Raw genomic sequence first — 14940 nt, 5'->3', positions numbered from 1 at the left:
GGCGGTGCCGCGCTGTCCGCACACACGCGCGTTGTCACGACGGGAACACCGCGCCGACAGGAGCACGGTCAGGACACGCGTGCCRTCACGACACGCAGCCCACCTTGGCCTGCGTGGCCTCAGGGGCCTTCGGGAGCAGCCACGGGCCCCCCCGGGCCTCCCCGGGGCCCCCCGGGCATCCCGGGCCCCAGTGGTGCTGCTCTGCACCCCCCCACCCCCCATCGCTGCCATGGGGCCAGTGCCACATTTATAGGGCACTGCGTCGTACCACCCCACCGTGACGTTACTGGGGGTCACAGCAGCACTTTTAATTTGGGGGGGGGAAGGATTCTTCTTCCCACTCTTCAGTAAAATATTTGCACAAATAGTGTATCTAACATCAGAAGTGAAGCGCTTCAGGTGGAATGAGCCAGCGGTGGTTTTYCACATGCCGCCTTCCCCTGGTGACGCTCTGCAGTGGTGATCCCAGTGACACGCACAAAAACAGAACCGCAGTTTCRTTGCTCGGTGGTTGATGCCGTTTTAAATGTGAAAAGGGCTGAATATTTCRACCCTGATCTTTGGAGAGCTTTGTCTGTGGAAACCCGCTACCTTAAATGGTGCAGCATTCTGRTTAAAGTTTCTACGTGACTGGAGCCTTAATACAGCCAGTATCTATTAATCTTCAGCGCTAAAAATAATGCTATGACTATGCTGGTATCAGGTGCTGTGCGTCCATCGTGATAGGCACAAGAAACTTGTAAACAGTAATTACTTGCGTTCTTTAGAGATTTTGGTTCCCAAATTACTTTTTTTTTTATTATTATTTCTATGATGCTCGTAGAAATCCTGAAAGTGCATCCTGATTCCTTGCTGGTTTTATTTGAATAAGAAAAATCTGTTGTTTATTTGAGCTACAGGGACTGCTGTGTATTGAGAAGGTAACATCCATTCCTTCTGCCCAAATTACAACCCAAGTCTAACGTCAATTGTGGTACATATGTAAGGATGAAAGAGGAGAGCATCATGGTTGGGGACTACTTGCTTAGAAAAGCTAACTGTGATGCTGGAAGTAAACCAGCATTTGGCCTCAAGAAATTACAAATACGAACAGCAAATGCTAGACAAACTTCTCTTCCATAACAGGCTGTGGGCATAGTCTTGGTGCTGGGGAAAATAGCTGGCCTTTTTGGTGTTGCTGGAAATTTGGACTGTTACAAGAGAAGAGAAAATGCCTTGTTTCTCAAAGATCCCTTAACACTGAGAAATAGAAAAAGTCATCACCTTGTCTGCTTACTAAACGAGAGCGAAAGCATACGTCAAGACTTAACACCTCAAATACAGCCTCAGGTGAATGATATTAAGGACTTAAATGCCAGATTAGTAAGACGAAATTGCACATTTCCAGCAGGAATTAAGTAAACCCTGTGGAAGCGGAGCTTTGCCAAGTAGCTATTTCAGCGTCTTAATCTCAGTGTGATCTTAACGGCGGATATTTCCTGGTGCTGTAGCGCGTAGGGAGGCAGCTTGTTCCTTTCAAAATGCAAAACRTATTTGCCTGTGTTTTGCGTGCTCTGTTTAAAAGGTCATCGGAGGGATTTGGAAGCATTTCTTTAGTGGAGCTCCACAGTCCGAGGGCCGGGGCTGATAAAAGAAGGAATGAGGATGATTTCGTGTCTGCGGAGGGCTGCGCTGGATATGCACCTATGGGTGCACGCACACATTCAAATGCTTTATTCAGAGTACACGGGACGTAGCTACTACAGAGCCGCTCGAAGTCGCCACAGCGCCGGGCCGGGCCTGCCGCCACGGCGACGGGTTTGCGTGACGAGCGGAGCCGCCGGGCGCCGTCACTAGGCAACGCGGCCCCGTCACTAGGCAACGCGGCCCCGTCACTAGGCAACGCGGCCCCGCCCGACTCCGGGCGCGGCAACGGCCTCGCGGCAGCAGTGCGCAGGCGCGGGCGGTGCGGCGCATGCGTCGGGGCGGGCGGGCGGTGGCGGGAGCCGCCGCTGCCCGCGGGGGCCCCATGGCCGCCGTGTTCCTCGTCACGCTCTACGAGTACTCGCCGCTCTTCTACATCACCGTCGTCTTCGTCTGCTTCCTGGTCACCAGCGGGCTGGTGCTGGGCTGGTGAGTGCGGCGCGGCGCGGCCGGGGGCTGCCGCCGGGCAGCGGTGTGTCCGCCTGGCAGCGCTCCGGCGCCTGAGGCGGGTCGGAGGCGGCGCTGGGCCCGCGGGGGGGGGGGGGCGCAAGCAGCTGGGCCGGCCGCAGGGTCCGGGGCGGGGTGAGGGGCGCAGCCCCCACCCTGGGCCGTCTCTTGCCTCCCCTGCGAGTGAAGTTACCTTTTGAGCCGCAGCTCGCCTCGTTGTTGCCTGGTGAGAGAGGGTGCCAGAAATCCTTTCCGAAATTCCCGTTCTCCTGTTGCACGTTGACAGTGTAGTGTTTCCATCTGCTTCTCTCCCGTTTTTTTGCTGCGTTGATTCTTGAAAATACTTTCTTTTCATTAAAAAAAAAAMTATAATTCTGAATCGTGATTCAGATAAATTTCCAACCTGCATAGCCAAAATCTGTGATCCCTAATCAATTTAATYATTATTTTTCTGCTTGTATTTAATACTTTGCTGTTCACTGCTGTAAAACGCCTGAATTAGGCTGAACTCAGGATGTAAAGGCTTGCCAGCAGATCCTTATGTTTGCATCTATCTGTTGATGCTTCTAGGGCTAAAAGGTGGGCAGAGGATTATCCAAATGCATTTTTTTCCYTCAGAATTAGAGCTTCTAGATATGTTTGCACTTAGTATTGCAGTCTGCATATATCTAAGCTGACTTCAAACTAGTTTGCTCAGGAACTGATAATTGAGGAAAATGCAGCAGTATGAAGTTCATGTCATCTGAATATTTAACCAGCTTTTCTGAGATATTTGCAGCTACCTTTGAACTCTGCTGAACTGTGGCCACGTGACCAAAAGTCTCCAAGCGACTTAAGTGTCTCTGCAGTTACRGCTCTGCTGAAGTACTCTGGGACTTACTAGTTCATGAAGACAACTTGATCCTTTATTTGCTATACAGAGTACTAGAAACGCATATGGTATTATATGAATATGTAACGCTTGATATATTGCTGTGATGACATTTGTTTTCTCACGCCCATCGTTTTCAGAATCAATGTGTTCGTGATGGTGTAAGTTGACCTGAAAAACGCCAACTCCTTATGAGTTATCATTTTCATTTGCAAAATCATGTGTTGATTTGAGGAACRTGGTTTTTTGGCCAGCCTTAGACACCTGTGGCCCTGCTCAGAGGGTCARTGTAGGTTATTGAATTGGTAGCTTTCTAGAGCCAGCCTGTTAGATACTCTGGGCATAGGAATGAAGGGAAATTTAGGCTGGCTGAATATTGTGCTGAACTGTCTTTTAGCTGGAGATGAGAGTTGGCATCACGAGAAACTATGGACTCAGCACCTCTTCAAAGTCCAAAGACTGCTCTTTGGAGAAACTAACTGCTGAACAAAGCCTTTGGGAACCCTTGTCTTTTCTAAAACTGACAGTTCTGATTCATTATTCCATATACCAGCTAACGATCTGACTCCGGACTGACAGAATGTTAATTGAAAAAAAAACATAAAAAACTATACATTTTTTCATCCTTCATACCCTGAATACTACATTGAAGTTTATAAAGCACTGTATTTTTTTTGTTGTTGTTGAACGGAAAGGGGTTTTTGCCACCAGCTGCTTCTAAAACTGTACTRGTGACTTTTTTCTATGATGGCTTTTCATGGTAATTATCCTGTTGCTTATGACCAGTGAAGGAAGTTTCCAGAGAAAAGGGTTTTTACTTTGGAATCAGCCAGATGGCACAAGACAGGAGGCATCTTTATGTGCTGCTGCAGAGATTAACTCCGTTGAATCTTGGGTACTGAATAAATAAAACAGCTGCTGCACCTGGTCTCTTTATGGGTAAGATGTTTAACTGGCCTACTTCATTTTCGCCCCAGTGAAGTCAACATAGCCCTATTTACTTACATCAGATAGAGGTTTGACTCTCTATGCATAGACTAAATATGGCTCAGTGTTCTCTATTGTATCTTAAAGAAATTGAAATGTTTCTACAAAACTCTGGAAAACCAAAGGAATTTACTCTTTTCTTTTTCCTTCCTGTACACAAATAAAATCCTATTGTTGTCAAAGATGGAGCAACATGTATAGATTCCCCCCAGCTCTTTTTCCTTTCTGGGGTATCTGTGACAGTCATGCAGGCAAGGCAGTAAATGGTCAAGGAAACCATCTGTTAGACTGCCGGGAGCAGGTTTGTTGCTTCTGAGGATGACTTTGAGAATTTTTTTCTGAAGTAGTTTCCTCAGCTTGAAAATCACTTTTGTCTGATGTTTTTGCCTGTTGGTCTTACAGATGGCATGCCTCCAACATGAATTAACAGGCAATTTTTAGGAGCCCAATGTCTGTAAAAGCTCTGCTTTTCTTCTTGATTTAACATCTCTTTGATACAGGAGACAGAACGAATTTGAAAAACAGGTAAAAGCACTAGCAAAGCCACAAAATTGTCTGTTTGGCTCAGAGGTGTATTGTACCTGAAATTTCTTCAGCAATTTTCAAAGTGATTACCTTTGATAGTACCCTTTTCTTCTCAGGTTATTCATAGGAGATCCATCTCCCTGTGACAGCTACTGTTTCACTATACTAAATGGAAGCACTTGATGCAGGGAAGAGCCTGCACTTCATGTCATTCTTGCTAGGAAGTTTGTTACAAAGAAACAGTTTCAGCATTTTCAGACAAGCAGTATGCTCGTGGCTGCATAAACCAAAATTCAAAGCCATTGAACAGACCRTGACTTAACCAGTACAGCTGGCCGTGGCAGAACTGCAAATTCATGAAACTTCAGCCTGAGCTAATTAATAACTGTTTTATAAAATGCATTAACAAAAGACTCCCACAGCCTCTCCCTGACGCCTTCCTGTTAAGACAGAACTGGATTAATGCAGTTAGGAAAACTCTTCAGTTTCCAAAGTAGTCTTTTGATTGCATATATAGGGCAACTTCTCTAATCGTTTGTGGTTACTGAAAGTTGTTGTCACGTTAAAAAAATATTTTAGCCATATATAAAAGCAAGCCTATTGTGGAGCAATATTTGTAGATTATGATCTTCTGTAACGAGTCCTTTAAAAACTTGAGACAATATGAAAATTCTGAGTATTTATTGATACCAGAAATCATCCTAAAGAGTTCCATCTTGGTTTCTTTGATTTTATTTTGATGCGTATGATGATTTTAAACTGTTACTTAATTTTTCTTTTAAAGTCAATATATTAGTTGGGCTAATGTTCTAGTTTCAGCTTTAAAGGGATATTAGACTCTCAGCTTTGATTCAGTCTTGACTACTTTGCATTTGGATTCTGGCTTAAACCAAAGGCTTTAAGACACCTGACTTAATATCAACATCTTTTTATAACAAGATTAACATGGGAAACCAGGATCTCTGTCTCCCTTAAGATGATATCTCTGGCTGTAGTTAGAGCTACACATATTTTAGGGCTGAAAGATCCACTTCAAGGAGTCCTTACAGAGCACCCGGTCCATTATGTCTGATCCATCTCTGCAAGCAGCGACTTCTTGGTCCTGTGGGTGCAGATCAGTTGGGAGGAAGCCTTGGCTAACCTTTCACCACTAGAGGGCAYTGACCATCCTCATTAATTTCGCTCTCTTCCTAGAAATGTTGCAATAAAGTATTTTCCCTTTAAAGMTTTTATTTTTATTTAGCAGTGTTAAGACTCCCATTTTTTTTTTCCACAGAAAGCTGGAGACAGATTGGCGGGTTATATTATGCATGCATCCGAGCAAAAGCCAAGCTAGTTTTATTTGCTGTGCTGGTTGTTACTTAGAGCTGAAGAACAATTCAAACATGCCAACAYTACCAACACCTGTTTGTTTTGTTGTTTCATGTCTCTTAGGTTTGGTTTGGGTGTTCCTGTTATTCTGAGAAACTCTGAAGAGACAGAATCCAGTGCAAGAGTGTTGAAGAAGCAGATGAGGCAAGTGAAGAATCCTTTTGGGTTAGAAATCCCTCGTCCTTCTGCAGCTTCAGTAACAAGTCAGTGGTTTTGATATGCTTGATTTTTGTTAATCTAAGTTTCTAAAAAGTACTTTCTGTTAATTTCTTGTTCTAACCGTTTTCTCTTCCTATATCAGTAATTCCTTGGAAACATAGTTCATCCATGATTACAACAGAAATAACTATTTTTACACAGCTCACAGATAAGTGTGGTGTTTTCTAATGTGAAATATTTGGATATTTATATATCATTTATTACTAAATACTTCCTACTATAATGGATTTTTAATTAAAAAACACGTTTGCTCATCACCAGCTACTGTGGGTGGTTTTTCTGTAAACTTAATGTATTACAAAGTATATGCTATCCAGTTAAAAATCTAAGTCCTAGGTCTCTGGTTGCACTTAGAAGTTTACTGCTTTAAAAAGTATAGGTATCTCTGTATTTCAGTGGAAACTATTTTTGTGAATCTTTGTGGATCAGAGCTGAAGTAGTCCCTAACGTCCTTGAAACTACCCGCATAGAAAGTGAAATTCATGCCCTTCTGCACTGTCACAGAGYAGTAAGAAAGACTGAGCATCTTCCACCAATAGAGACGTGAAGCCTTTCTATGAATAAGGAAAGTGCTGGAGCAGTTAATGCATGTTCTTCATCTTCCTYCCCAACACAAAAAAATCTTAGTGTTCTGGTAACTTGGGTATTTCAGAAGCACTGAGCACTTGAATTTGGAAGAACTTTTCAAGAGGTTTTGCTCCTATTTGTGCAGTAAGTGTTTAGAAGTTTGTTAGGTACTCAGTTCTTTTTGAGATCTGCTTCTTTCTTGGCTTCCTAGATAGGAGGTAAACATTCTTGCAAATCTGCACTGCTGGGCATTTAAAAATCTATCTCTAATGGCCCAGTCTGGCATKTATAGCACTGAGGAGTGAGAAAAGAAATGGATAGATCCTGTAGATCCTGTCCTTATCCTCCCTTAATCCTCCTGCTAAATTGAGAGGGCCCCATGCATTCTGAAACAACAGAGGGTGTTGTAGGCCAGGGATCCAGTTAGTACTGTTTCCTAAAGAAGGAATGGCCTTTGGAACAGAGGATGGSCTCTGACATCTGACAGTGAGCCTGCGAAATAGCACCAGCAATTAAAGCTTACCTTACCTAAAGAGCATGTGTGCAGCTTTTGTTAGCTTGATCAGTCATTTTATCTCCTTGCACCCACTTCCTCATCTCTGTTGACTTTCTTAAGCACTAAATCTAGCCGAAGGTTTAAAGGATTAAATTAAAAATAATAAAAATCTGGGACAAAGGAGTTTTCTGCCTGTTGCCTTTTTAAGAACCTACAATTAGCAATTCCAGAATTCCTGCACACTGGTGATTTAATGAAGTCCTTATCTTCTTTCTGCAAGAGGGTATAACACTGACACCTGATTGTCTGGAAGACTGTATTCTCACATGCTACTGGGGCTGCAGTGTTCAAAAACTCCATGAAGCGTTGCAAAAACATATCTACTGCTTCAGAATAAAGACTCCTCAGGCATTAGAGGATGCTCTATACAGCGAATACCTCTATCGACAACAGTACTTGTATCCTTTTTTAAAACTGTTTTGACAAAATATGCTAATTTATTGGCACAGGGAGAGTTGAGACTCATGAGCATTCAGCAGGTTTTGGCAGAATATATTTATGAATGCATGACAAAAAATAGACTTTGTGCAAACGTCACATTTGTCTTCAATTCTAGTGACACTGATTGTTTTCCTTGACACAAATAAAGCATAAAAAAAAATGACAAGGAAGAAAAATATTGTCAGTTACCAGAAGATGCTSAAGTTGTTGATTTTGGTCCAGTGCCTAGATCTCGCTATCCATTGATAGCTTTGTTGACTTTGGCTGATGAAGAYGACAGAGAAATATATGATATTGTAAGTAATATAATAATATATTTTAGGACTGCTTTGTTTAAGTTCTGAATGCTTCAGGAGGCAAATCTAGTCTGGAATAAAGTTACTTCCTTCCCTTGGCTCTTAGAATTTAGTTGCAAGCTTTGTCACTGATGGCCCCATGGCAGGGGACAAGGATAATTGTTATAYTGAAATGTATGTATGCCATTCAGAAGATGCTTATGATTTTCACAGAGCTCATRTCTGCAAAGGTCTTCTCTGTGGCCAGATAAACTAGGGTTGTGGAGGGTTATTAAGCTATTGCTCATTTCTGATCTCACAAACCTGTGGAGCTCTTGAGCTGATACAGTGCTTCAGATTGCTGTTGGCAAAAAAAAAAAGGATTTTTTTTTTTTTTTTTTTTTTTTGATTTCTGACTTGAACATGAGGAACATAGAAATTACCTTTCTGCAAAAAGCACAAGTCTGTGTAGTTTAGTACGTTGTGTCTCACAGCAGCTAGCCCCAGGTCATTTATAGGAAGGTGTGAAAATTCTGCAGCAGACTGATATGAGATATTCAGCTCCTCAGAAAGGTCTCCTCCTAATCTCTTATAGCCTAAGTAACTTCAGTGTTGTCACATGCAGTTTAATACCCTGTCTAAATTCTGACTCCTACTAGAAACTGATTCTTTCTGGGGCAATTTGGAACATGCTTATCTTTTCTTGTTGTTGTTATTTGGTTGATAAACTGATAGCTCTAACTGCACAATAATACATATAAACTCAGAAGCAAGCTGCCTACACCCACCGAACCTTCTTCTATACACTCATTTGGAAACTGTCTGTGATCCCAGTCGTACTTAGGAGAGCTCCTATGTTCCCTTTCCATCTGATGCCTCTCTGTGGCTTCTTGGCACCTGACTTCAGGACTGCCTTGCCCCACTACTCTTCCTCCCTTTTTTTTTCCCGGCTGTTGCTCAGCTCAGTATGTCTGTGGATGTTTAGAGCTCAATTTAGCTTAATATAAAGAAACTGTAAATTTGAGTTTTAATGTGGTTGATGTTAGCATGGAGATGAATATGTAGCACCGCTTTTTCATTCTTTAACRTAGAAGAAAGAGGTGGAGAGAAAGTGAGGGAGACGTTTTTCCCCTGGTTTTGGAGGAAAGGAATGTAGTTGGAATCTGTTTATATGGTCAAAGAAATAACTGTACCTGAACTCCTTGCAAGCTAGCTAATATTGAAACATACTTGTGAAATGCAAGCATGGTAGGGAAAGGGAACTTTGCCAGGGCAGCCAGTATTCTGTTACCACAAGGGATGATATGATTTCTCACATCAATGCATGAAGCTCCATCTTAAAATGAGCACTTTTTTTTGGCTCCATCGCTATGGGTGGTGTTTTAGAATCTCTTTTTTGGACGTTAGAAACTGTCCTCTAATTTTCATCCTGAATGTATTTGTGGCCATGTTATACCTATTTGKTTTTATGCCAGAACTCTCCTCTAGCTCCAGAAAATTAGAATGAGTAAGCATAGAAGGCAGTTAGAGAAATAATTTGACAAATTGGAAGATTTAGGTCTCAGGTCTCATGTATAAAACAGAAGATTGAGAAGTAGCTTGATTATGGTGTACAGGTATTTACATAGAGAGGAAAATGTCTAGTGGTCATGAGAAAAGGATTCTGTAATCTAATCTAGCAGAAATGCTATGTTGTATTTTAGTGTAGGAATATATATTTCTATATGATAGGATAGCATTATAGAGGAGACAGTAGCTTGAAGCTGAAGACACTTGCATTAGGAAGTGGTCCCACTCACAGTTCAAAAAATTGGCTAGTTTTCTGAACAAACTATTAATTGAGGACATATAGTCATTGAGAAGGTACTTGTGTTATGGTGGGATGACACAATACAAATACACTGGTACACTGAGAGCAACGCTCACGGCACCTGTGAGGATAACGGAGCRCTGGAACAGTTTACGCAGAGAGGTTGTGGAGTCTCCTTTCTCGGCGATATTCGGAAGCCATCTGGACATGATTTTGAGCAACGTGCTCTAGGTGACCCTGCTGGAGCAGGGGGGTTGGACTAGGTGATCTCCAGAGGTCCCTGCCAACCTCAACCGTTYTGTGATTCTGTGCAGTTAGCTTTTAAACTCCTATTATCAAAATACAACGGAGATTTAATAGCTTTGGGATTCTAAAACTAAGAAATCTTTATGAAACTATATGATACATTGATTTTTTTTAAAAAAAAGATCTTATTGCCAAAGAATAGTAAATTCATTTAGTATAAATACATATGTATGTATACACACATACATTTAATTTCTGCTTTTAATTAGCCATGTAGTGGCTTTCAAAGTGCAAGTCTGATTTGCCATGCTTATCTAAAAGAAAAAAAGGGACACCTATCTTGCGGGTTTCATTTCTCTTATGACAGCTTCTGAGAACTACAGTAATATTAAATTTCACTCTTTCTTTCTTTTCTTCCTTCTGAGGCTATTATGTAATGTGGGCAGGGAAAGGGTATTAAACACAGCATGCAAGCTTAGAGTGCTTTTATTTTCATAAAAGTGAAGTGAAAAATGAGGTGAAGTGAAAAGTCAACTCATGGGGTCCTCGTATAATCCTTTTCAGTGAATTTTTGTCTTGTGCTTACTCAGTTTACAAGCCAATCAGTGACACTTCTGAATGCTTTTTGGAATCAAAAAATAAAGTCTGTGTTTGTGAGGGAAGTGAGAGAGAGTGGAGAAGATTTTGCCTTTTATACGTTCCCCTATAAATTTGCACTCAGAATTCAGTTGACAGGGTTATTTCTTGTGTTGAAGGCAGGCTGGATTGCAGCTGCAGGAGAGTGAGCGCATTGTATTGGACTTCAGTGCCTGYGCTTGCTTGGGGCTAGATTGGTGTRGGCAAATCCTTGGAATTTCTCAACTTCACTTCTATCTAGGAAGAGCTCATCAGAACTTGGCCTCTGTGCTCAGAGGAGCTTTTCATCCTCCGGGATGAAATTATTAAGCAGGTAGCTGCTATGAGGCACATGTGTGAGTACATTAGTCCTACCYCAGCTGCATGAACACGTAGCTTCAAGAGGACCTCGCGTGCTTCAGTGCTTCTTGGTCGTGGCCTTGCTCCGTTAGATAAGAGCGGTGAGRGTGGCTCCACTGTAAACTGTCCATGGCAGAACTCTGTATAAAACTAGTTCAGAAAGCTGAAGCTCCGCAAGCACTGTTTTATGCTACATACTGTTTTACCTTGTCYAGCATTTTTTCTCTATACTTAGTCAGTATTGTTGCAACCCTAATTGTCTAAGGAAATAAGCAAGTCAGAAGTTAAAACAAAGTATATAAGCTTTCAAGCGTGCAGATTCTGTGTTCTATACAAATCAACAAACCATACATGTGAAAAGGAAAAGTGTTAACTGTTTTGGTTTTTTTTTGGTAGATATCAATGGTGGCTGTAATTCATATTCCTGATGAGAGCTACAGACTTTCCTGCAGGATATTACATCAGTATCTACTTCTAGCCCAAGGTCAATGCCATGATCTTAAGGTAACCTGAACTGAGCCTTGTTCTGCTGGGGCTATACTGATAAGTTAGTATGTGTAGGCTTTCAGTATCCTAGGTTAGTGTAAGTTTTGTTGTCAAGCAAAGAACTGCTAATAGTTAAAAATTATTTCATTAGTTAAGTAATTCTAGCCAAAGCTACTGTGCAAAAATATTTTATCTAAAAATATTAAGAGTTCCTAGATTTGTTTCTAGTCTAGGAGTCTCTCTCCACTTATTTCAGCAGTGATAACTGGCTGTTGAATGCTTCCTCCCTCTAGAACATTTGTCACCTCTTTGCTAGTCTCTCAAATAAATGTTTTCTCCTATATTGCCCTAGTGATTGGGATGAGCATCTCATCAAAAACATCAGAAGTCTCATTACTTTTTGCTTTTCTTCTTAAAATCTTCTTTTACTGCAATATGTGCACAAAGATTAGGGTTCTGCGTAGCACACAGCGCTGTCAGGTTAACCAGTGTTCTCATTCCTGTTCTATTTCCATATCTGTGCATATTGTTCCACAATCTTTGTTCTGTTCCTGTTAAGCAGTTGATGATGTGATTCTGTAACATTTCTGTATTATTGTGATAATGAAAATAACTTAGGTTATTGATCAGTTGGAAATTTGGCCAGRTTAATTCTATTGACTTGATTAGCATTCATTCAGAAATAGATTTGTCACAAGAAATTTTTGTCCTGACCATTTTTGACTTAAGTATTTGTTCTGAGTAGGCCCTTCCAGTTATGCTTTATTTTCATGTATTGTTACCGTTACAAAAAAATACTGCTGAAACTGCAGACAGATACAACTGTGCAGCTACGTTTTGAAGCTTGTGTATTGCACAATGCTCGGACATCTTTGTGTGCTTATTAGTTTACTAGTTTTAGTAACAGATCGCACCCAGAAGAACTTGTGCTTCCTATAAAATAAGTCAAAAAGGAAATGGTATGTAGCATAAGGAGAAGCAGAACAGGCTGAATTAAGTAGATTTGAAGGTGTGGTGGGTACCCGTTTGGTAGAAGGGGATAGAAGCGTCCGTCCAGGCATAGAYGATGCTGGAAGGCACAAAGCCCTAGCGTTCAAAACCTGTGCAATCCTAGTAAGGTTCGTGCATTACATTGATTCAGCTAAGATTTGACATCTTATCCTTAATATTTTCCCAGTGTTTTGTATCATTTAATGCATCTGGATTATGTATAACTGAACTCAGTCTTGGCTCACACAAGAGCGAGTCTGTCACTATTTCACCCAGTGGTACCTGATGAATCTGACCTAGAGCGACCTACTTGGCATGTTTGGGGGTGTGCGGGGGGGAGTTTGTCGATTTCTGCTGATTTTTATTCTTTTTTTTTAATGTTTATTTTAGCAACTCTTCATGTCTGCAAACAGTACTGCACCACCTTTGAGCGATACCTCCCCTGGTGAGACAAGCACTGACAGAAGCTTGCTGGAAAAGGTCGGGCTGGCTGAAGATGATTCAGAACTGCATGAAGAAAATAGTAAAGACTGTGTGGTTTGCCAGAATGGCGCAGTGAACTGGGTACTCCTGCCCTGTAGGCACACATGCCTGTGTGATGGCTGCATTAAGTATTTTCAGCAGTGTCCAATGTGTAGGCAGTTTGTTCAAGAATCTTTTCCACTTTGCAGTAAAAAGGAACAAGATGAAGATGAATCAACCCGTATCTTGCAAGATGTTCTTCCTGGAAGAGTTTTTTAATGGCAGAAAAAATAGAAGAACTTAATTGTATGCTCCAAGATTAAATGTAGAAAACAGACTGTTTATGGGAGGGATATGTAGCATTAACTTGTARGGCTTGCTTTTAATTGTAAAATAACTTTCAGCTTCCTTATTCATGTTTGCTCCATGTGCCTGCAAGAACAGTACATTTATCTCTGCAGTATGGACAGAAGTAGTGCGTRGGATATCTTGGAAAGATGTGATTATTTTTATAACTTCGTACTAGTTTTTCATGGAGTATTATTGGAGGCTATTTTGATTACTAAATTTAGTTTATCTACTAACAAAGAATAAAACTTACAAGTGGCATTGAAATGCACGCAGCTCTTTATTTATTATATTTAAAATACTAGACCAATATATCATTTTATTTCAGTATAATTTAGAAACATAGCACTTTACAGAACGTGACAAATGAAGGAAAGTAGATCTTTATTGTTAAATCTATATATTTATTTTGTAGATGAAGGCTGGACTGTGGCAGTAGGGGKGTGTGTGTGTATAAAACCTGAGCCAAAGCCCATTGGAATCAATGGAGAGATTCTTGTTGACTGTTGTTGGCTTGAACTGAACCTCAGTGACACTTTCACACCTGAGCCTTCACAGCRTCACCTCGAGGTGCGGGCTTTCAGTCTGGTTAGCCATGGGCTGTAAGAACTTGCTGTCCATGTAAGTGTTAGTTAATTACTGTGTGGAGCGATAACTTGGGCAATATTGCTGCGTTATTCTTGCATGAGTAGCCTGCTGTTGTGAATTTCTAATGTTTATATTTGCAATGCCAGATTGGATGAGAACAAGTTAATGATTTACTTTTTCTTCCTTATCAGTAGTCCCAGGAAATTTATTTACTCTAATAAAGAGAGAAACTAAAGATCAGAAGAAAATATTTGTTTCCAATTGTGTATTGTCAAAAGCAATAAAAATGGCTTGTGGAGAAGAGAGATTGTTGTTTTGGTTCTTAGGAGAGCGCCAAATTCTCCTGAAGTAAGACAGGCCAAGGTTTCGCATCTTGCTGATGTGAGACACCAAAATACAAACACTTGTTAGAACCTGCAGGAAATGAGAAATTGTTGCTCTCTGTCCTCCTCTTGTTCCCTTGTAGCTTTGTTCCACATTCAACTGCAGCACAGCTGGTCGGTGCCGGGGGAAGGAAGCTGTGCTGCTGTTCTGCTACCTTCTCCTGTAGCGTCTTGATTGGTGCCGACTTCTGTAGGTACAAAGATGTTCTATCTTATCTCTTGCCTTGGCCCTGCTTCCAAAGTCCTGGTGGTCACTTCTGAATAAAAGATTTAGGTAGTCACRCAAAGAGTAAGGTTTAGTTGGAGAGATAGGCAGATCGATGCGTGTGGCCACAGATTTCCAGCCAGTGATCCACAGGCTATTCGTGAGACAATTTATCTGGTTTAGGTAGGGTCACCTTCCTTTCCGGGRACGACTCAGGAATAAACTGCTGGCCAGATCAGCTCTTCTCTTGCGCTGTGTGTCAGACGGGAATTAAATGCATACGTGTCTGTGAGGACTGCCAGAAGGTCCTGTATAGAAATCGTCATGGCAARGAATAGTGGATATGCAGCAATTCAGGAGACTGAGAGCAGCGAGAGGAATCCAAGGAGAATGTAGTCTGAGAGAACAGGTGCTAGAGGGAGTGCTGACTGCACCGAGGCCATGCCGCAGGTAARACCACAACGCAGATGTGGAGCAACACCAATGCGATGCAACTCAGGTAGGC

At 41.6% G+C, this 14940-nt stretch overlaps 1 protein-coding gene across 1 annotated transcript; it reads left to right on the top strand.

Moving 5' to 3' along the window:
• Positions 1 to 1947: 1947 nt before the first annotated feature.
• Positions 1948 to 14148, top strand: CGRRF1 (cell growth regulator with ring finger domain 1). The gene is made up of 6 exons (XM_085315116.1): positions 1948 to 2112; positions 5948 to 6087; positions 7447 to 7624; positions 7816 to 7963; positions 11370 to 11477; positions 12840 to 14148. The coding sequence occupies exons 1-6, from the start codon at positions 1955 to 1957 to the stop codon at positions 13188 to 13190; spliced, it is 1083 nt and encodes a 360-aa protein (XP_085171242.1). The 5' UTR covers positions 1948 to 1954; the 3' UTR covers positions 13191 to 14148.
• Positions 14149 to 14940: the final 792 nt, after the last annotated feature.

The sequence above is a fragment of the Rhea americana genome, unplaced genomic scaffold (assembly GCF_003343005.1).
Source record: "Rhea americana isolate MKP2758 unplaced genomic scaffold, rheAme1 scaffold_42, whole genome shotgun sequence".
NCBI classification, from domain to species: Eukaryota; Metazoa; Chordata; class Aves; order Rheiformes; family Rheidae; genus Rhea; species Rhea americana.
Note: the sequence above shows the minus strand (reverse complement) of the source record. Positions and strands in the feature narration are given on the sequence as shown.